The sequence below is a fragment of the Merops nubicus genome, unplaced genomic scaffold (genome assembly GCF_000691845.1).
Source record: "Merops nubicus isolate BGI_N331 unplaced genomic scaffold, ASM69184v1 scaffold16048, whole genome shotgun sequence".
In the NCBI taxonomy this organism is placed as follows: domain Eukaryota; kingdom Metazoa; phylum Chordata; class Aves; order Coraciiformes; family Meropidae; genus Merops; species Merops nubicus.
Window position 1 is genome coordinate 28,299 of NW_008626486.1, and position 22,206 is coordinate 50,504.

Consider the following 22,206-nt stretch of genomic DNA (forward strand, 5'->3'; position numbering starts at 1 on the left):
ACAGTCCTCTGGGGACTGGGTTTGCGTGTCAGGAATTTTGTAAAAGGTCCAGAATAATTCTTTAAATGCAGCTGATGAGGCTTTGGGAGACAGTGTGTTGTGTGACGAGAAAATGACAAATAAGTGTAGGTCGAAGTATGCATACAGTCACAGTGAAAACAGTGAAGTAGATGGTTTTATTGCATGGGACCTACTTCAGAGCCCTATGATACGGTAATTCACTGTAAAAATGTCTCTGTGCCAGTCAAAGACTCAACTACTTTTTATTGCTAATCTCCAGGACAAATCACCTCAAAGGAATTTAACTTCAAAGAGCAGCAGTATAAAAATAAAACCTTTCTCACCTTGCAGACCTGTTTGCAGTCAGCCGCCTGCAAATCCTGCAGGGCTTGCAAAGCTTTTCACTCCTGTTCCACGCACGGTGCCAAAACTCCTACAGGAAGGAGCTGAGATCCGGAGCACCGGCAAGAGGGTTTTCTGCTGCTTTCCCAAATGCTCAGGCTCTTGGAAAGCCTCTAGGCTGCACGGGGGTTACTAGAAGGATACAAAGGGCTACTAAAGGTCACAACATCATTATGCCAACAAAAGGGCCAAAGCCTGTATTGCTAATTAGACTTTCAGAATCTGCTAGGATGAGCAATAGGAAAAGAACTGGCCTGGAGCTGAGCCCAGGTTGTTGTGCTACAGCTAACTGCTGGGAAAAAAAAATCTCTTTTAACACTAAAATCTCCCTGGACAGCATTATAACCACCTTTCAGACAAACAACTCTCAGCAGAAGAGATTTCACTGCACAAGAGCTATGGAACATGCTTATTTAATCTTAGCTAGAAGACTCGCTTCATGTCTTTAGTCATGTCCCTACCATTCCCTGGCCATGTTATAATCATTTTGCCTCACTTTGGTCTCCAAACAGCAACTCATTTTCCGCTTCTCTAGAGCTCCCTGTCCATGTTTCTGTCAGAAAGAGATATCTTCCACAGCAGCTGAATGACATCCTCTGCAAAAAGCCCTGGGCTTGTTATCACACGGTCTCTCTCATGGCCAAAGATCTTTCTCTTTATGACATTTTCAGATGTTATTATAATTAGCAACACTCTTCCTAACTGATGGGAGTCAACCAGCATCATTGTGACCATCGTTCCTTCCCAGTGCTTTCTCAAAGGCTCAGCATCATGCTGAACATTTGCAACACTGAGGTTACCTTCCCTTGCTTTTTTTTGAATTTGGATAGGACTTCTGTGTAGTCAGCTTCTCCCCAGCCACTCTCAGTGCAAGCTGACTGTGCTCTGTGAATCACACATGGCTATCCTGGTACCTTCACTGGGGCTGCCTCTTACACACAGGGCAGCTCCTGTCTTCTTGCCCTCCTAATGCTTTTTCTAGCTTCATAAATTCATCCCTAACAGAATTTCTCTCTTTACCTCCTAGCAATCCTCAAGCCATTCTCTTGTCCTAGAGTTTTGCTCTTGTATCTAATCTTCAGAACAGATCCTGAAAGCATTTATTTGTGTGAACAAAGCTTACTAATGCAAAGCTGTCTTTAGATCAGATCTTCGGAGTGCATGATAAGCCTGTAAAATGCCCATGGAAAGCATTGTCTGCAGGAGCACGTCAGCAGCAGGAGCCAGACCCAGGGGAGCAGCGAGCACCCGCAGCTCCCAGGCACTGCTCTGTAGGATCAGCAGTTGCTGCTGCGGCTCGACACCATTTGCACCAGCAGTGCTGGGTGTCAGGAGAACGACAAGAGGCCCGCTGTGGGCTTCAGTCCAGTGCAGCTGGAGTGTCCACATCTCCTCTATTGGTAACTTGCCTCTCTCTTTCCTCCTTTCTCCTCCATCTCCTCCATCTCCTTCACTCCTTTCCCCCATCAAGGCTGTCCTCTTCTCCAACGTGCTGTTTCTCTTTTTTTGCCCTTGACTTTCTCTGTTCTCCTCCTCACCTGCCTCATTTATTTGCCCCTAGGCACATCCCTTTCCCCGTCACACGGTGCCAAGTTTCTCCTGTTGCTTTTAACTCCAGATTTAGTAACTTCCTCCTCTAACCCAGCAGCTGTTGCTGCTGCCTGTCTTACCTCTTCTTCCACTTTCCAAAAAATCCTTTTCTTCTGTCCAGCAGTGCTCGTCCCCTTTATCTGTATACATTAACTTATTTTTCAGTATTGCTTTGCTATTTCTCTCTATTGCCTTTAACCCCTGTTGTTTTGTATGTAACTTCAATCCTGTATGACATCTTTCCTTGGAAATCTTGTGGGTTTCTTCTCATAACCCAGTGAAAAGTGTCCTCTCTCTGCTTATCGTTGCAAATGATGATGCTTTGAAAATTATACTTCCTACTTTCACCATTATCACCAGGCTCATCCTCCCTACAACTTATTTTGGGTCTACAGTTCACATAGCTTCCTGTCTTTATTTATTTTTTTTATAGGTGATTCATGTCAGAAAATGGTCTCTACTGGTGCTTCTGTAGCTATGATCATACACTCATGTACTGTGCCACTTCACTGGCCCACTGATAATAAAATCTCCAGCCAACATTGCCACCATGTAAATTGCTCAGGGTCAGCATCTTCATATTATCTTCTAGCTCACCATTACTACAATGTGGTTTATGAGCTGGTGTGAGGTGACATAACAGTCTTTAAAGCACAGGGGGGGGGAAAAAACCCTAAACACACACACACATACACAAAAACAAACAAACAAACAAAAAAAGGCAAAACAAAAAACCAGGCCCAAACCCAAACAAACCCAAAGATACTGCAAGGCAGTTTCCTCTATTCTGAGTACATGTAGATAGTTAGACTTTTCTCATTGTGGAGTCGGATTCACATCTGAAATGCTCCTGCTGCTCTTTCTTCTAAAAACTGCTCGATCACTTTTCATATTCACTTGTGTTTTTATCACTCACAGCTTTCAGTGAGAGTGAATTTCACAGTGTGATGACATGCTGTGTTTGTGTACTTCCTTTCAAACTTCTTCTCCTTGCTAGGTGTTGAGAAAAGTATTGAGCAAAAGATTCCTGTTCACCTTCTCCTGATATTGTATCGTCACACTGTGTCACTTGGTGGTTGTCTCCTTTCCTATCCAGACAGCCCTGGTCAAGCTGTCTGGAAGCCATCCCCACCTCCGAGTTTCTTCTCTCCTCTTGTATTTTCCAAATATGGGTATTGGATATGTGAGATATGGACATATCTCGGTGTTAATAATAGTATCGAAAGGTGCTCTGGTTTGTTGTTCCATTCCTAATAACACCTAACCTTCTGTTTGTCTTTTTGAGCACTGTGGAGCATCAAGCTAATGTTTACCAAAAAATAACCACGATGATGCTAGATCATAGAATCATAGAATTGTTTATGTTAGAAAAGACTTTTAAAATCATTGAATTCCATTGTTAACCCAGCACTACCAAGTCCACAACCAAACCATGTCCCTAAGTTCCACATCTATACATCTTTTAAATACCTCAAGGATGGTGAACTCCACCACTTCCCTGGGCAGCCTGTTCCAGTGTTTTACAACCCTTTCTGTGAATAAATTTTTCCTAATATCCAATCTAAACTTCCCCTGGTGCAAGATAGGACAAGAGGAAATGACCTAGTGAGGTTGTTTCCTCTTGTCCTATCACTTGTTATTTGGGAGAAGAGATTGACCACCACCTCACTACAGTAGTAGTTGTAGAGCACAATAGTGTCTCCCCTCAGCCTCCTCTTCTCCAGGCTGAACAGCCACAGTTCCCTCAGCCTCTCCTCATAAGACTTGTGCTCTGGACCCTTCACCAGATTTGTTGCCCTTTTTTGGATACACTCCAGCACCTCAATGTCTTTCTTGTAGTGAGAAGCCCAAAACTAAGAGGCTACATTCCTAAGCAGTGTCAATGGTTTGGACACCATCAGTAACATATTGTTTCTGAAAATACAATGGAAAAATATAAAAATACCAAGTACAAAACAATGTACACTTTTCTGAATTTACTAACAGTGAATTTTTCTGAAGTCACTTGGCATCATGAGATTCTGCTGTAATTCTTCACCCATAGTTCTGATTTTGGCTAACTTGAATGGTTACATGTCCTCAGTAAATATTGTTGCCAGTAACTATCCTTTTCTCCAAAATAATTTCTAAAGCTATTGAACAACAGTGATTCTATCACAGATTTCCATGGGACTACACTGAAAACCCTTCTTCAGAGTGAAAACTCTCCATTATTCCTCTGTTTCTTATTTTGTAACCATTCACATGCAGGGAACTTCTTTCTGATTGGTTTATTTGTTTACAAGTCTCTGGAAAGGACTTGTCAACACCCTTTTGGAATGTAAGACACACTGTGTCATCTTGGTCACACTCATCTACAAAATCATCTTTTTTAAGTCGCTTCTATTTATAGTGTGTAACATCCTTCAAGAAATTCCAACTGCCTCTCACTCTTCTTCAATATATACTATGTTTATCTGGTGGCCAGTATTGATGTTTTTTACTATCTTTGTAGTTAATTTGTCCCGTGAAGCAGTCTGTTGGTTCTCAGAGTCCAGTCTGAACTCTTTTTCCAAAGAAGTGGGTAGTCTTCACTCCCCACTCCTGTGCCACCAAGGACAATTTAAATGCTGGTTTAGCTTGGCTTTCTTCCAGGTAAAAGCCTGGTGAATTGTTACTGTTCTGTGCATTTACATTAAATCTGTCTCTGGCCTGTGGCAATATGAATATTTCTTAACATTGCCCCAACAGCAGAATTGTTACAATTTTGTATTTTTTTGTAATGAAAACCAATTCTTTAATAACTGATGTTTTTCGTTGCCCTTATAAAGACAAAATGCTTTCATTGCTGTAAGTAAAGAACTAAGGCAAATGTAAGGTTGATTTTTAGCTAGTTATTCCACTTTCTGCATTTGTGCACTTATTTCTCTGTACTTCATGCAGTTGTTTTTATTCTCTTTTACTGATATTCACTTTATTCACATCAGACCTTTCCTCCAGTGTGTTGAGGCTGCTTTGAATTCTGATCCTAGAGCCCAAAATGTCTGTTTCTCTTTCAAGCATGTTGTCATGAACAAGTTTCATAGTTCTACCATCTGCGTTATTATTGATAATATTGAGTATTAGTTTCCAGGATGAAATCTGTGAGATATCATTTAACATCTCTTAACACCAAACTATAAGGGCAGTTACTCTAACCATAGTCTTTCAACCATGCTCAAAGTTACCGTTTCGTCTCAATAGTATTTCCCTAGTTTCGTAATGAAATATGAAAAAACTCACTCAAATCTACTTTTGCTCTGTCCTGTTTTGAGTTATAACAGAACTCGAATCAAGACATCCTCCTGCTTACACTGACGTGGCCAGCTACACTGTCACAAAGGACATTAGACCAGTTTGTGTCAATTACTGCAAAGACTCATATTGAAAGATCTTTATTACCTGTGAGAGGGGCAGGCACATGGATCATGAGTTTGTCCCTGTTTCTTTCCATATGTCAAACTCCAACGTCCTTCTTTTGTTCCCTGCTTAAAATCAGATTTTGTGTTCACCCTCACACTCTCTCTGGGGCATCATCCATCTGTGATGAGTCCTCAGAAGTACCTGCTTACAGTTCAGAGTCTGTAACAGCTGCTACTCTCAGAGATCCTGAGGAACTACCATCCTGAATTCAATACCTACAGTTTATCTAAATATTCCTTAACATGCCCTTTCCTGATCTGCACTGAGATGACATCTGCTTACAAGTCAACTTTTCTTCAGAGAAAGGGGTAGACATGAAACCTTTCAGCACATTATGCATTGTCCCATTAGTTTCTCCCCCTCCCTTCATGCATTTCTCTTTTCCACCTAGCTGAGCCCTGGCACCATGGCTGTCTCCTGCTCAGCTGGCAGAACAGACCTCAGTCACACTCCTTCTGCTCCCTCCAACTCTTCCTTTCAACCTGTACAACACAAAACCCAACAAACACATACCCACCGGATGCAGTTTCTGCCATATGGAGCACTTTCGTTTTTTCAACATCAGGTGCAGTGCCAAGATCACAGGTGGCATGACATTTTTCTGAATAATTAATATGTGTAGGCTTGTTTATTTTTTTTTATTATTTTTGCCAGTGTTTGTCAAGATAAAGAAGAAAGTAAGTGCAAAAATTAAAAAGTGTATATCTGTCCCCTATGTCTGTGTTTTTTGCATTCTGAGATTGATCTACATTCTACTGATTGATTATAGTATACACTAAAAGTAATACCGGATTAAAACGGGCTTCTCACTGAATTTTCTGTATCACTCCAAATTAAGATGGTAAAACAGTTGCTTCTCAGACTCCTGTGAACATCGAAAATAGTGCTCTTTTCTTTTTATAGATATAACCACCTAGCAATGGATCATCTTTCTTCACCATCTTTAAACCGACCAATTATAACAACACGACTCAATGTAATTACAAACAAGGGGTTACCAAATGCCAAGATGAAATACATTTTGTGATTAATTTTCCCCAGTTTTTAGTGGCTTGTTTACAGCTCACAACCTTGTAACTCTCCCAGTTTGACTACTCATTAGTGGGTTTCTAGCCTACATTACCCTTGGGAATTAGTATATTACACAGCAGATCTTGTCTCCTGCAGTGCATGTCGCTGGAGAAGAGCGGCTTCCTCACGTTGCAAGCTTGCTTTCTCCTCCCTCAGGTGCTGGGTGGCTTTTCCCCCATTTAGCTACCTCACTTTTCCTCTTACTGCAAAGCACTTCTCTGGGCTCTGGACTATCTCTCTGTGTTTCACTCAGATCTGCTGCACCACCCCCATCTCCTACCTGTAGAGAAGGTCTTCCCAACCCATTTGCAAGTCAAAGGGACATTATTCAGGAAGTTTTTGTGCATCTCCTGCCCCAAAACCACTTTCCTTCCTTTGGGACAGAGCCTGGGATGTCCTTTAGCCCAGTGAGGCTCATGCATCTCCATGGGCCAGGTAACATCTCTGTCCCACACCACTCTAAGGGGACACTGAAGTCCTGGGGTTAAACCCTCAGCCCTGAGTAAGAGTTAGCGTATGGACCATGCCCACAACCAGGACCCTCCTGACTGATTTTAACTCAGGCTCTGGCCAGCCTTGGGGTAGGAACTGATGAGGAGATCACCACCAGGTGCCCCTGCCTTCCACATTAACTTGGAGGTGGGGCAGGAAGCCACATCTATAAGAGCTGACTCTGCATGCAGTGCAGTTGGGTGACCTGCTTGCACAGTGCAAATGGGGTTCTAGCTATTGAAAAGGCTCCCTGACTTCATATCAAGTGGGGCTGCCAGGATGGTGGGGCAAGATGGTTGGGCTTATCACCTGGGTCCTTCCATCTATCACAGTATGGTTCCAGAGTCAGCTCCCTTCTGCACACCCTATGCTGTGAGTGAGTATATTGACTTATTCCTCCCTCCAGTGGTCTGGCGTGTTGGATCGTTGCTTTATGATTTAAGAGTGGAGGGAGGACTTTAGCTACTGTTTTGCCTGCTGATGATAATATCCTTCTTAGTCAGGCAAGTGGGCAGCAGAAGAGACACCCCCTACTCATGCAGGAGTGTCTGGGGTGTCTGTGCCCCAGAATACATTCCACACAGTGATGATGCACTGTCTGAACCTGATGTCTCCTCTCTGATATGTCAGATGTCTTCCCCTTTGGCCTTAGTGCTTCTCCTCCCTCCCCATCTCTGCCTATCCAGCCTCTTTTCTCCTCAGACTCACCCAATGCATAAGGTCTCTTGGAGATCAAAGCTCTCCTTGCCCTTGCCCCACTTTTTCTCCGCAGAAACATCCTGTATATTAGTGCATACAATCCCTAGTCCCTTCCTGCCTCTCCCCCATTCCCTGACCCAGCGTCTCATTTCTGGCTTTAACATGGTGCTGATGTGGTAGGAGCACAAGTCACTAACGGGCCATAACACAGAGGGAGAAACAAAGCCTAGTCAAATATTTAGGCATAGGTCTTTAATAAGACCTTTACACTTTTCAGGACTCTTTAGTAGTACCAACATGTCTTTGCAATTCCCCTGTCCTCCCCACCAAGGCTTTGTCCCCTGCAGAGAACTGGGCTGCCTCCACTGCTCTCTCCTGGTCCTTCTGCCTCGAGCAGTGTTTGGTCAGGGCTTTGCCCAGCCATAATGTTACAGGCAGACCATAAAGAATGTGGCTCCTGCCATTCCCCTGCCCAGCACAGCATGAAGTCTGTGCAGCGTGTGAGGCACCATGCAAGCTGCTCACCAGTGTCCACCTGGGGATGAGGAGCCCAGAGCTGACTGACATGGTGTGACTGGCAGGGATGAGGGAGTTTGCATCACTTTTGTTACTTTCCAGTTAAAATTCCTGTGAAAACTTCTCAGCAAGCTCCACATCCTCCCTCTTCCTGCAGCAGTGGTAGGAGAGGCTATGGATCAGCTGCACCACAGCACGATGTGAGCTGCAGAGGTTGTATGTGACAAAATCAAGTGCATGGTGGTTTCAGAGGGTAGGCAGTTCACAGCCTCTGCCCCTGAGGAGGAGCAGAGTCATCACCCAGGCATGAGATAAGCAGAGAAAAAACAAGCACCTTGGGTATCTCTGTCCCAGTCGCTGGCTGCCAGCCTTCCCAGGGCAGCGGGCACCTCTGCTCAGGGTATGAGGTTTGGGGTCAGTCACAGCCACACTTCAGCTGGAGAGAGGAGTGAGAATGTGTGAAAGAAAAAACTGCAGACACCAAGGTTGGTGAAGGAGGAATGGGGGACTAAGTGCTCCAGAGGCTGGAGTAGACATTTCCCTGCAGCCCACGGTGAAAACCATGGTAAGCCAGGCTGTCCCCCTGCAGCCCATAGGAGTTAATGGTGTAGCAGATATCCACCTGCAGTCTGTGAAGGACCCCGCGCTGGAGAAGGTGGATGCTTGAAGGAGGCTGTGACCCCATGGGGAAACATGTTCTGGAACGGATTCCTGGCAGGGCCTGTGGAGAGAGAAGCCCACTCTGGAGCAGGTTTGCAACCTCAGGGGGAACCCATGCTGGAACAGTCTATTCATGAAGGCCTGCTCCCTGTGGAAGGGATTCATGCTGGAACAGTTCATGAAGAACTGTAGCCTATGGGGAGGAATCATGCTGCAGAAGTTCATGGAAGACTATGTCCTGTGAGAGGGAGCCTGTGCTGGAGCAGGTGGAGAGTCTTTGGAGTCCTCTTCCTGAAGAGGAAGGAGCAGCAGACGTAACATTTGGTGATCTATTCTCAATCCCCATTTCCCAACCCTTGTGTTGCTGGGAGGAGGAGGTAGAGAAAATGGGGAGTGAAGTTAAGCCCATTAAGAAAGGAGGAATGGAAGGAAGGTGTTTTAAGATTTAATTTTCATTTCCCGTTACCCTACTCTGATATGATTGATAATAATTAAACTAATTTCCCCAGGTCAAATTTGATTTGCCCGTGACAGTAATTGCTGAATGATTGCTCTGTATCCTTATCTTGACCCATGAGTCTTTTGGTACATTTTTCTCTCCCCTGCCCAGCTGAGGACAGGAATGATAGAGAGGCTTCGGTAGGCACCTGGCATCCAGCTAGAGTCAGCCCACCACATACCTGAAGGGACAGAGATTCTGCCACAGCCACATCTCAATATTACCTGAGACAGGATCTGTTCTGACATCATTTCTCTGATCTGCCATACTCTTTGCAGACCTAAGGATACCACAGGGGATAGAAGGGCCAGACTGTCTCAGAATTTCATGAAATCCAATAACAGTGTTAGTGTTAGCCCAGTCTGCCAAACCCACCAGCACTCTTCCTCAAGCACCATCCCTTGCACCTAGGAAAGACTATGCAAACTTGACTGAATTATTTCAGCAACTTACTTGCACTTTTCTCTTGAGGAAAATACATCAGATCTTGCTTTTTCCTAAAGAACTGAAAGGGTATCTTAATTTTACTCCTCCAGGAAAAAGTTTTCTTGGATCCTAATGATATTACCCTAACAAGTGTGCAAAATAAGTCACTGTTTACTACAGGTATATTGCCTCACGTAGAGAGAAGACACTATGGTCCATAGGTGGGAAATGTGTGCTGCATAAGTAATTAAAAGCTAAAACACCAAGATGGAAAGTGACTTCTCTCACGTTGGTTGTAGTTGCTCCCAAAAGCTCTTATTTCAAAACTGGAGAATGCCGTGGGTTTTCTGGTGCACGCTGCAAGTGTGGATCTGACACTCCTCCGGCACACGTCCTTGGAAGCTGGGCATGTGGACATGCCTGCTGGGACTTTTCAGATGTCATGGTTGGACTGTGCCTTCTGAAAACCAGACATGGTTAACCCTAACCCTGCAGTCTTTTTTTTTCTGTGTTTAAGAGACTATAAGTGCCATAGTAAACCTTAGGCTTTTTGAAACATAGAGTAGTAACTGCTTTTTGACTTGTGTATGTAGCAATAGTGACAAAAAAATGGGTTTGCTGATTTTTTTTTTTTTTTTTCCCTAGCTATCCTAAGCTTCAGTCACCTTATTCATTCCCAGTTCCAGCAAACCTCAGCCTTTGGGATACAAGCATCTCATGATCCCTTGAAGCAGTGGGGTTATGTGGGCGAATAATGATGACTTTGGACAGGTTGCATAACCCCAGCTGCCATCAGGGGCCTGAGAGCAAGTCTAGCAACAATCACAAGAAACACTGTGAATAAATGCCACCCTGCTCCAGTTGTTTCTTTTTCATAAAGCACCTCAGTGAGCTTCCTGAGCCTTTCAAACACCCTTCAGCACCATGGTGGTTAGGAAATAAATATTGACATTGGCTGGCTGGGTGGGGAAGATTATTCATTATATTTTACCTCTGGGGTTATTGGTCAGTTTTAAAGACAGCCTGTCACCGCAGTGAAGGCAGGAGCAATGCTGTCACACTGCGTGGCTGTGGTGGCAAACAGCTGCATTGAACAATCTGTTTCCAGAGAATGGTCTGGATTGGATCCCCTCAGATAGCACAAATGCCCAGGACAGCAGATGTGCAAGGGGGAGCTGTGGTGGCTTGCCATTGATTCACAGCCCAAACAGGCAGGCTAATGGGGTCCCGTGATGGAGCTGCCATTGATCACTTGGCCAGCAGAGCACTTCCCAGGAACCAGACCAGAAAAGCTATTTATTGAGTAGAAAGGAATGGGGCTTCAAATCACAGTAACTGATTTGCAACAGGTAAAGGTGGTTTCCTGCCACAGGAGGAGGCAGGAAAGTGGGGGAGGCTAAGTAACCTCAGAACTGTTACAAGGGGAATGGGACTGGTGAAAAGAAGTGAACAAATTAAGAGAGTGCCCTGGGGTGGCTGGACTGGGGGACATTTTATGCTGGTTTGTGATAAGGAAACAAAGTTAATTTAGAGGCAGTGGACAATCTCCTGGAAGAAATAAGAGGAACCACCCAGGGTTGCTGGGTGCAGAGGACAGGGAGGATTTAGCCATGAATCCTTGATGGTCATGCCTTGAGTGCTCTTTCTATAGGCAGGATAGGGCCATGGATAACATAAATCATTACATAAGCTCTACAAAGAAAAATGAAAATTAGAAATTGCAAGAACATGGCCTGCTTCATCCCTGTTTGAATACCAGCATTATTCCTGAACAGCCAAGAGTTTACTAGGGCACTTTAAAGTCATGTAAGTAGGTCAGCTTGTTGCCAGAATCTGCTTATCCCCAAAACACGTGAAATTACTTCCTGACAGCCAGCAGATGAGAAGCAGACAGCAGTGAGACACATCAACCACTGTCCAAGGGCATATCAGCAAGGCATAAAATGCATTTCCACTTGCAAGTGCATTTTGCTACATTATGCCCAAGTCCAAGCAGTGCCAAAGAAGCTGCTCCCCGCTATTGCAGTGGTGCTGCATGGCTCAAAGCTTCCCCAAACTACGGTCTGTCTGTGGGCTTATTCCCAGCCCTCCCTTGGGAAGCATAGAGCAGATTATGGGAAAAAAAAAACAGGTCCCACTAGGCCAATGTTTTATTTCAGGTTGAGTCAGTGATACAGCCCCATGTGTTTACCCCTGGTCTGGGCCATGTGAAGGTTGCATGTATGTCTCTGTGGCAGCAGAAAGATAATTTTCCTGTAACATAACCTGCTCTCAGAGTTCCCAGTCCAGGGAAAAACCCTCCTGGAGACCTTGGGTTCAGCCACCACTCACCAAAGGGATGATGCTACCTGGGTGACGATGCTCATTACTGCTGAAGGAGTTTTGCTGCTTCAAATGTCTACAGAGGGGTTTGAAATGTGTGTTAATGGGCAAAAAGTCACATTAATAGAGTTGACTATAGCTAGCATTTATTACAGAGAGAAGCTAATTTTTTTAACTTTTAGTTAAAGATGAATCATAGCATTGTTTTGGTTGAAAAGACCTTTAAGATCATCAAGTCCAACCATTAACCTAACACTGCCAGCCCAACACTAAACCATGTCCCTAAGAACCACATCTACTTGCCTTTTAAATACCTCCAGGGTGAGTCCACCACTTCCCTGGGCAGCCTGTTCCACTGCTTAACAACCCTTTCAATTAAGAAGTTCTCCTTAATGTCCAATCTAAACTTCCTCAAGTGCAGCTTGAGGCCATTTCCTCTTGTCCAATCATTTGTTATCTGGGAGAAGAGATTGACCCCCACCTCACTACAGCCACCTTTCAGGTAGTTGTAGAGAGTGAGAAAGTCTCCCCTCAGCCTCCTTTTCTCCAGGCTAAACAACCCCAGTTCCCTCAGCTGCTCATCATAAGACTTGTGCTCTAGACCCTTCACCAGATTCATTGCCCTTCCTTGGACACATTCCAGCACCTCAATGTCCTGCTTGTAGTGAGGGTCCCAAAACCAAACATAGTACCTGAGGTATGGCCTCACCAGTGCTGAGTACAGGGGGACGATCGCTGCCTTTGTCCTGCTGGCCACACTAATTCTCATACAAGCCAAGATGCTGTTGGCCTTCTTGACCACCTGGGCACATTGGCTCATGTTCAAGCAGCTGTTGATCAGCACTCACTGGTCCCTTTCTACTGAGCAGCTTTCCCACCACTTGTCCTCAAGCCTGTATGTTGCATGGGGTTGTTGTAACCCAGATGCACAACTTGGCCCTTGGCTTTGTTGAACCTCATATAATTGGCCTTGACCCATTGATCCAGCCTGTTCAGATCCCTGAGTTAGAACTGTTAAATATTCAAAATGTGACTTTTGCTCAAGCTAGCACTTACATTGCTAAAAGCAGTATTGTTTCATTTGGTGATCAAATAAAATATTGTCCAAACACCTGAAAGGAGAATTCTTGACAGACAGCTGGGAGACAGTATGGAACCAGAAACAAATATTTCTACAGATTTTTACTTTTTCCCACTGGAATACTTTGAAAAGATTTTAATCTCATGGAAAGGCTCAGCTGCCTGTGGTGAGCAAAGGTAATGGCTGTGCTCCTGGCTGGCAGAGGCTCTCGGCAGCCCATCGTGGTCCATGCAGGACGACCTCTCTCCAGAGCCCGTGCCTGCTTCAGCCATGGCTACAGGAGGAGGGAGGCAATCCGACTGCCCGGGTCCTTGTCCAGGCAGCCAAAACCTTGCAAAACCAGTGAAAAGGTTAATGGAAAAGGTAAGAGCCCCCTCAGAGGTGCGGCGGAAGGCAGTGCCTGGGGATCCCGCGCTTCCTGCCGCGCTTCCCTCCCTGCCCCTCACCCTCCCGGCCGCCACCGCCCGTCTCAGCTCTCCCTTTTGGTGTCGTTTCGTGCAGCCGGCCGCAGCGGCAGAGGCGGGAGGCCCACGGCGAGGTGCACAAGCAAGGCAGGTAGGTGGCACCCCGCGGCGGCTGAGGCAGGGCAAGGGGACGCTGCTGGAGCATGCGGGTTGCATTTAGGTGGGAGTGGTGCCGTTAGCAAGGTCCGGCAGGCCCCAGAGGAGGCCACGTTGCCCGACACCCTCATGGGGGTGAGGTGTGACACCATGGCCGTTTGCCGCAGCCCCTTCGGGCCTTGTGTTGCGCCGCCACATGATTTGTAACACCCGTGCTGCTGCAGTGGGCACCTTCCCTCCGAGCATCCCTTCTGCAGAGCTGAGCCCCCCTTCCATGGGCTCTCCGTCACACCACTTGTCCTTCCCACTGCTGGGGACAAAGTGCCTTCCTGAGCACGGTCGAGCCTGCTCACAAGTGTCGAAGGTTTTGCCAGTGACCTGCTAATATCACTCCACCATCTCAGCCAGGTATAGATCTTCCCTGGTGCATGCTCACAATGCCACAGGTCTTTAGTGGCTGAATTTAATCTAGAGCAGAAGCAGGAGCCACCTTTTAAAATGCCTGGGGGATAATTCATGACTAGAAGAACTCACTGATGGAGGTAGATGACTCACCACTCCTAGAAATTATTAAACTGAGACTGAGCATCTTTCTAAGACACTGCGCAGTCCACATAAAACTCTGTGTTTGAGAAATGAGTCACTGATGACGTACTGATCTCTCTCAGGAGACTGTTGTATTGTCTTCTCATGGTGCAACTGTCCACAGGTCTGAGAGAAGTAGGGCACAGCCAAGCAGCCTCATTTAGGAGGAGCTTTATCTCAGCAGCTTATTCCCAATCAAACTTCTATGTTGTCCTGTTTTTCTTTAAGCTGTTTCTGACTTGTCTTGTGTATACTCAGACAACTTCCTCTTTGAGAATGCCATCTTTTCTCAAACTAAGAACCAGCAAAACCTTTCCTCCCGTTTTTGAGCCCTTCTGCTGCTCGACCTGCTGGCATACAGCTGGCTCTGATGGCAGCAAAGCCTCATCTACATGATGGACCAACCAAAGAGCTGCTGCCACCACCACCCTAGCCAAGACACTGAGGCACTGAACAGTGTGTTACAACTTGGATGTGGAGGAGGAGCAGAGCATCCTTTGCCCAGCATTTGGTGCAACTCCAACAGCTTCTGGAATGACCCCCCCCCCTAGGCTTTTTAATGTTCAGAGACCTCCTAGGTCTTTAATGCTCCTTTTTATCTTTGTTAGAAAACTGGGGCAGGAGCTAATCACTTTATCCCAAGTTAGGAGATGGCCCGCCTCCTGGCCTGGTTCCCAGCCTGTCTCCATTTTGTTCCTGGACAACAGCCAGTATCTTATTTGATATATTGTTTCCCTAATTCCTGGCCCTGCAACAGTTGTAACCCAATGTCAGAAATGCCTCCCTCCGGTTTCCACTTCCCCATTTATCCATACGCACTATTCCTCCAGGCCACACTTTTGAATGATAGTCTCCAAACTGCTACAAGCAGAGATAATTTTACAGAGACAAAAAGTCACCAAATGAATGTTTTCTGATTGTCAGAATTATCAAAGATGCTTAAATTGTATGTTGAGTACAGGAATAATATTTAATGACACACTGCCAACCACTGCAAACAATTGTGTGGTTGTGGTCTAAGGGGTAAATGGTCTAAGAGGCAACAGAGAGAAGCAAGTCTGTTCTTCTCACAGGCACTGAGGCTCAGGGCTCATAGCTGTGCTTCTGTCTTCCTGGTAGCCCAATCCTAAAACGAAGCCCTGACATCACCAAATCTCCCCTGACGAAGTCAGAGCAGCTGCTGCGAATAGATGACCATGACTTCAGCATGAGACCAGGTTTTGGAGGTATGAAACATGCACATTTGTCACTGTTCCTGTTTTACACTGCCAGTTGTTTATGCTGTAACATGTCCTCACTCAGGTGAACAAGCAGATTGGCAAGCAGAGCCTTTTCCATCTCTGATTTTTATTTTGTGTTGTGAATTCATGACATGCTAGGGGGAATAGGAGTGCAGTGAAATAACCTCCTTTGGATGAGCAAATAGTGTAGTCAAAGGCATGGAAATGGGGTTACAGACAACACAATATTCCTGGTATTCAGTGACACTTTACTCTGATAAAAATCTGCGAATACACCTTATCTTTACTCCTGGATGATGGGGAAATTCTAAGATTTTGTCTTACTGTGGCGATGTGTGTGCATAACCAAATCACGTACCACACTTAAATGGCCTGGGCATTTCATTTATAGCCCAAAAGAAAATATTTTGACTGCCATGTGTTAATGCTTGCTCACAGTTTGGTGGCTGTGTGCTAGAGCAACCTAAGCTCTCAGGGAAATGGATGGAGGAGAACACGTTTTCTTTCAGGCCATCGGATTAGAGAGTGTTGTAATTTATCTACCCTTTCTGGCTGACAGATGGTCATTCAAATCCAGGGTACCATTATATACTCTGATGGAAGAAGATTTTATTGCTAAATGCTCAATATACCAAATACCAGCATGTTCAATTAATTTAAAAAGGTTTTAGTTTCATAGCAGCCTGCTAATATGAGCGTTATTTGTCTTGACAGATCTCCTGTACAATAATTGCCAGAGGTATATAAAGGGCTGGTCAAAGTCTGAAGGAGAGAAAAAAGATTGAAATCCCCATTATGTGGGTCACAGTTGGACCCTTCCCCTCAGGAGCCCCAGGGTCAGTGGCACATGCCTACGTCCTGCAACGCATTCCCTCTGGTCACCCTGTCTTTTCCACCGCTGAGCACTGAATAATGTGAAAGCAAAACACACAGAGTAGCTCTTAGGGATGTTATTAGCCACAATAAAAAGAGGAAGTTAGTAATAGGCCAGTTTCATTGCTGATTTTGATTGTTATTAGGGGGGATTTTGTTAGGAATTCTGATTGCTTCTACATTTGTGTGAACCGACATAGGCAGGACACAGGAACAACAACAGAACCATGGCTGAAATGCAAAGATAGATTTATTCTTGTTACCTTACTGACTGGGGGATCTCTGCAAACAGCACCTGGGCAGAGGCACACAGGCAGGCACAGTGGAGCTCGATCCTTGCTACAGAGTGAAAAAACTGCTTTCTCCTTTATATCAAGGGTTCTTGTAGGTACCATTTTCTGCTCTGCTTAGATCTTTCCCACAGCAGGGCAGGAATCTCAAGTATGTTCAATAAAGTGCCTCTGAGTCCTTCACAGACTTACATTATCTGAACACAGGTATTCTTCTTGCCAAGCACACAAAGCTGAGCAACAATTGCTGTGATCTCTGTGTTTTTCAACACCCCAGCCCCAAGTCACTTGAGCATGTTACAATTCTCCTCAACAGTCTTCCATTATTTTCCCACAACTCTCAAATGGTTTATTGTGGTTTCTTTTTCAGACTGTACACTGATTTTTATCTCTAAGATACAAAAGCTAGAGGATTAGTTTGTCTCTTATACTTTTTCAACTTTTAATTTTTTTCCCCTCCCCAGGCCCTGCAATTCCTGTTGGGGTGGATGTCCAAGTCGAAAGTCTGGACAGCATTTCTGAGGTGGACATGGTAAGAGCCACAGAAGGGCTAACACCATGTAGGAGTTCTGGAGACAACCTAGCCCAAACTCCTGCTAAGAACAGGGCTGGCTGGAGCAGGCTGAGTGGGCTTGTGTCCATGGGGCGTGAATATCTCCAAGATGGACATTCCACAGCCTCTGGGAGGCAGATTTGGGTTTGATCTGAACCTGTCAACAATTACTTCTATTTTCCTCATGCTATCATTTCATCTCTCTTGAAGCAGAAAGGAGAAATCTGACATTTTCTTTTCTCTAAGACAAAATGATATAACATTGCCAAGACTGTTCCAAAGGATTTGGGTTTTTATATTTTCTTAAGTGATAACATGTTTAAAAGCTCTGAGAAGACCAACTAATGTGTTAGTTTTAAAGCACTTTGATATACTGCAGACACAGTCTCACTTTGGCCGTGTTTCTGAGGTGGTCGGGGGCTGGCTATCTCCTAATCAGAAGCCATGCAACCATCCTAAGAGCAACAGTGGTTCAGACTGGTAAGTCCTGCTCTTGACAGGACAGACAGAGTGAGCTCAGGGGGAATAAGTTTCTCCAGAACTTGTCTTTGGCACATTGGCAGTTTTATCACCCCTGCTGTGTGCTGAGGACCAGTGCCAGGCTCTGCTGGTCCTTCCTGTATCTTCACACTGATGCTGGAGTAGAATTTCAGGGGCACACAGGACTAATGCTGGTGCTCTGCACAGGCTAAATTCCCCACCGAATCTCTGTCCTTTGTTTCCTAACATAGAACTTGTAACGTGAAAACAGTCAGTTTTCAAATGCTCTCAAAGTGGTGCAGATTTCAGTCTTGATAATTTTTGCTGGAGGGGCTTTTTCATCATAAAACACTACTGAAAGTAAGGTATGATTCCTGTGGGAGATTTTCCATGGGAAGATTTTACACGCATGTGTGCTGTGTGAACTGCTGTGCAGGAGAGCAGGAGCACAGAAAGGGAACTGGAGATGGCTCTGCATTTACGTGGTAAGACCTGCACCAATTTCATTAATCATTTAAAAATCCAGAGATTGTCAGACCTTCCCTGTTAGAGCAGCCCCAGAGTCTCTCAGAAGCTCAACTTTTGCTTTGGAAGAGAAAAATAAACCACACCCCAATAAAGAATACTTTTTAAAATGTTTTGCTCTTTCAACATGTGCATTAAACAGCTCTGAAGCTTTCTCAGAAAGCCTCAGCTTTTTTCTCCTCCTAATTAACAGGTTAAAACAGGTCTTTAACAGGTTCAATAGCCTGTGCCCAACTTCCTCCAGCACAACTGGTGCTCAGCAACCACCCCAGTCGCACACCAGGTTCTTTTTACTGCAGCTATTTCAGCTTTTGAAGGCGTCTGGGATATCTGGGGTCTGTTGACCACGTGCAGGGTACAGCAGTGTTGCAACGCTGAGACACATCAGGGTGCACATTCTCCCCACCCTCGAGGAGCCCTCTGGTTGTCCATCCTCTGGTTGTCCATCCTGTCTCTGGCACCCTGCCTGCCTGCCATGGGGGACTGAGATTTCACCTCTCCTGGGATGGCTCCAGCCCTTCGGGTTGAGAAAAAGATCTTGTGAAGGTGCCAAGAGAGCCTCTGAAATACTTTGAGACTTGAAAGCAAAGGGAAAGAACTTAAGAATGAATATTTTGAAGTTTAAAAAACAAACAAACAAACAAAAACAAAAACAAAAACAAAACATTCATTTTTTAAGCAAGCGTGATGATTTTTAACAACTTCCCCTGATTTTTGAAGGCTGCTCCTGTTCTTTGTGAAATGTCATTCTGCAACATCTGTGAACATGGGGAAATCAATGTGTGGCATTGGGTAAGAAAATATTCAAGGTCAGTTTTGGCTGTTTGCAAAATAATGATGGGGAAGACTTTATATTGTCAGAATCAACTCTTTTTAACTTGTGTAGCATTACAGAAAAAGGCCGTGGTGCTTTGCCAGACCATTGCTTGCTTTTTAAACTGAGAGAGATCAGTGACAGACACATTCACTGTGTACTAAATTTAAAGTTGAGGAGCTGTCATAGAACCATAGAATGTTTGAGTTGGAAGAGACCTCCAAAAGTCATCTAATCCAACCCCCCAGCAATATGCAGGGACATCAATATATCAAACTTGTTATCTACCAGTATTGCCTTTTTTTTTTTTTTTCTCCTACTTTCTGACTGTTTGGAAGAAAGTGGTAAAATAATAGAGGGCATTAGAAAACTTCATTAGGCTGTCACAAATCAGCTTCTTTTTGTCCAATTAATTTAAAAATTTATAAATATCTATTATGGGCCACTGACTCTGAAACTAACAGAGCTTTTGCAGGATGTGTGGGACAGCTGCTTTATCTGTAGGAAAGATGAGAAGAAGGAAAAAACCAGATTGTTACCCAGGACTAGAAATTAATTTGCAAAACATAATGGGAAAGCTAATAGCATCTCTGAGAAATGGACCAAAAGAAGAGAGAGATATTATGTGGTTGTTGCTTGGGGGATTTTCTGATGATGCATTGTAAAATACTGCAGTTCCTAGTTTAATAGCCTAAAACTAGTATTAATAAATCTTTCCTAATGAAAGCTGACAACACTTGATTTTTCCACAGCAACCATAAATGTAACTTTATGCAAAAAAGTGAGGCATTGACTCCTGGGTGGAGAGCAAATGTCTGTCAATGTGTTATTGTTTAAAGGACACGTTAACACACAGGAGTCAATGTAAAAGGTTTTCCAGAATAATTTTCTTCAAATGTGAGTAGAGGGAAAAGGTATAAGCTGTGACACAAGCCTGTTTGTTGCAGGACTTCACCATGACACTGTATCTGAGGCACTACTGGAAAGATGAGAGGCTGTCCTTCCCCAGCACCAACAACCAAAGCATGACCTTTGATGGCAGGCTGGTGAAGAAGATCTGGGTCCCTGACATGTTCTTTGTCCACTCCAAGCGTTCCTTCATCCACGACACCACCACAGACAACGTCATGCTGCGGGTCCAGCCAGATGGGAAGGTACTTTATAGCCTCAGGTAAAGCTGCATCCAGTCAATGCGAGCTATTAGTAGAGTGACAGGGAAGAGGGTGTGATTGATTCCTGTGCTCTCTTTCTGCATGGCTTCATACTTCAAAAAAACCCATAAAACAGAATGAATGTGCTGACTAATCACTGACATCTGAGTCCCTCTGCAACTCCATTAAGTCCCTGCCACAGAAAGTCAATTCCTACACCAACGTTGCTGGTTCTACCAGCGTCCCTTCATCCTGTGTGCCTGGTTAGTCCCTGCTGCTGCTGTCGGGAAGCTGTGGCCAGATGTGTCAGTCCCTCGGGGCAGCTCACTGGGGGCTAGTGGGCTATGATCCCTGCAGGGCACTGCTTATGAGGCAAGGCACAACGTAAGGAAGAGGGCAATGCCTGGTAATAAACAGAAGTCCGGAGTAGCCATAGTTATCATCTTAACTATACAACAAAGTCTCTGAGCCTAGCAAAATGTGCAGTTTGTATTCTTACAGGTAATTATGAAGAAGTGTAAATTAAACTGAGCACAACTTTAGCTTTATGATAAGCAAGAAAATAGACCATCCTCCAGCACATGAAGTGACAAGCTTCAGAGCAAGGGTATATAGCCTCTAGTGACTCCCATGTATGGCCAAAGCAACCTAAACATTTGACTTCAGCTCTTCCTGCTATTTGCTCACATTTCGTGTGAAATGCATGACAGCTTCTTCAAGGGGACATTTGGGGTGAAATTTGTTTTGTTCTTTAGTTTGAGAAGTGGTCCCAACCCTGACTTTCTCCCTTACTTTCTGACTGGTCGATCAGTTTTGAGAGGAATATTGCTGACCTAAGTCTGTACATTATTAAATTAGGATGTTTTTTCTTTCTGTTAAGTAACACTTTCATACTTGGAGATGCTGAGTGAGGAACATCTGTCCATCTCCAAAAGAAACTAAAACCAGGGCTTCTGTTTTTCGTGTCTGCAGCTCCATCCAGTTAGGAAACAAGTATTGCCCTTAAAACCCTGTTGGAGAGGAAATTGCTGTAAAATATTCTGATGCAATAATGTCAACATCACCTCCACAGCAATGAAACAGCAAAATACATGATAAATAAAGCATCAGATGGTAGATAATGTATTCTGAAAGAGAAAAAAGGAGGAAAATGTGACTGACAGGAGGTCAGTAACAGCAAGATGCATAGATTTAACCAATGATAAGGTTGCAGAACAGATCACTTGTGAAGGCTGTGGAGGTCTTTAAGGACGTGTTAGTGACCTTAGGAGTGGCAGAGTTAGAGATGAGCCTGCTATAAGGTGAGGAAATCAACTTCTTAGGCTGTTGAGTTGTTTTACGATTTTATGAAAAGAAGGCAAGCAAAGCAGTTCTTGATTCCCTATGGGATATCAGTTTGACAAGAATTTTCTTGTTCTCTGCTATTTTTATTTTACTGTTTATTACGATTCACAGCCTGAACAGTGTCTGCCTTCTCATTATTAAAACAACTTCTTCACTCAGCATATTAGACAAGGTTCAGGTGTTTCTTAGGCCTTTGTAAAGTTTGCTCAGGTCCTTAGTACAATAAAAAAGAACAATGAAATGACATAGGGTTCAGCTAAAACATACATGCCTATATACTCTTTCATGTTGTCGCATGATAGCAGTCATCTGTGTTGCAGGCATTTATGGTTGTCTAAACCACATCTGTTTGCTTCCAGATGGGAATAGAAGAATATCAAACTACTTAGATCCTGCTACACACAGTCGTGTGCTTAAAAAATTGTCCTGTACAAGATGGTGGTGAATGTCTTGACTAGCAAATTGAGAGAGCTCTGTTATTTTATGCAGTGGTGGCTGCAGGCTGGAGTGCTTTATGAATGCTGGTGAAGTATGACTGCTGGTCTTCTCTTGGGAACAAACTGGTCATTACTGCCTGCCTGCCTTTGCCTG

At 44.5% G+C, this 22,206-nt stretch overlaps 1 protein-coding gene across 2 annotated transcripts in view; it reads left to right on the forward strand.

Moving 5' to 3' along the window:
* GABRR1 (gamma-aminobutyric acid (GABA) A receptor, rho 1) overlaps positions 1 to 22,206 on the forward strand; it is a 31,292-nt gene that overhangs the window by 3,554 nt on the left and 5,532 nt on the right. Inside the window, exons 2-5 of one of the 2 annotated variants that reach the window (XM_008946026.1) lie at positions 13,701 to 13,754; positions 15,464 to 15,570; positions 17,213 to 17,280; positions 20,068 to 20,291. In XM_008946026.1, the coding sequence (XP_008944274.1) occupies positions 13,701 to 13,754; positions 15,464 to 15,570; positions 17,213 to 17,280; positions 20,068 to 20,291 (453 nt within the window). The remainder of the gene's footprint in view (positions 1 to 13,700; positions 13,755 to 15,463; positions 15,571 to 17,212; positions 17,281 to 20,067; positions 20,292 to 22,206) is intronic. The other variant, XM_008946027.1, reaches the window with a different exon arrangement.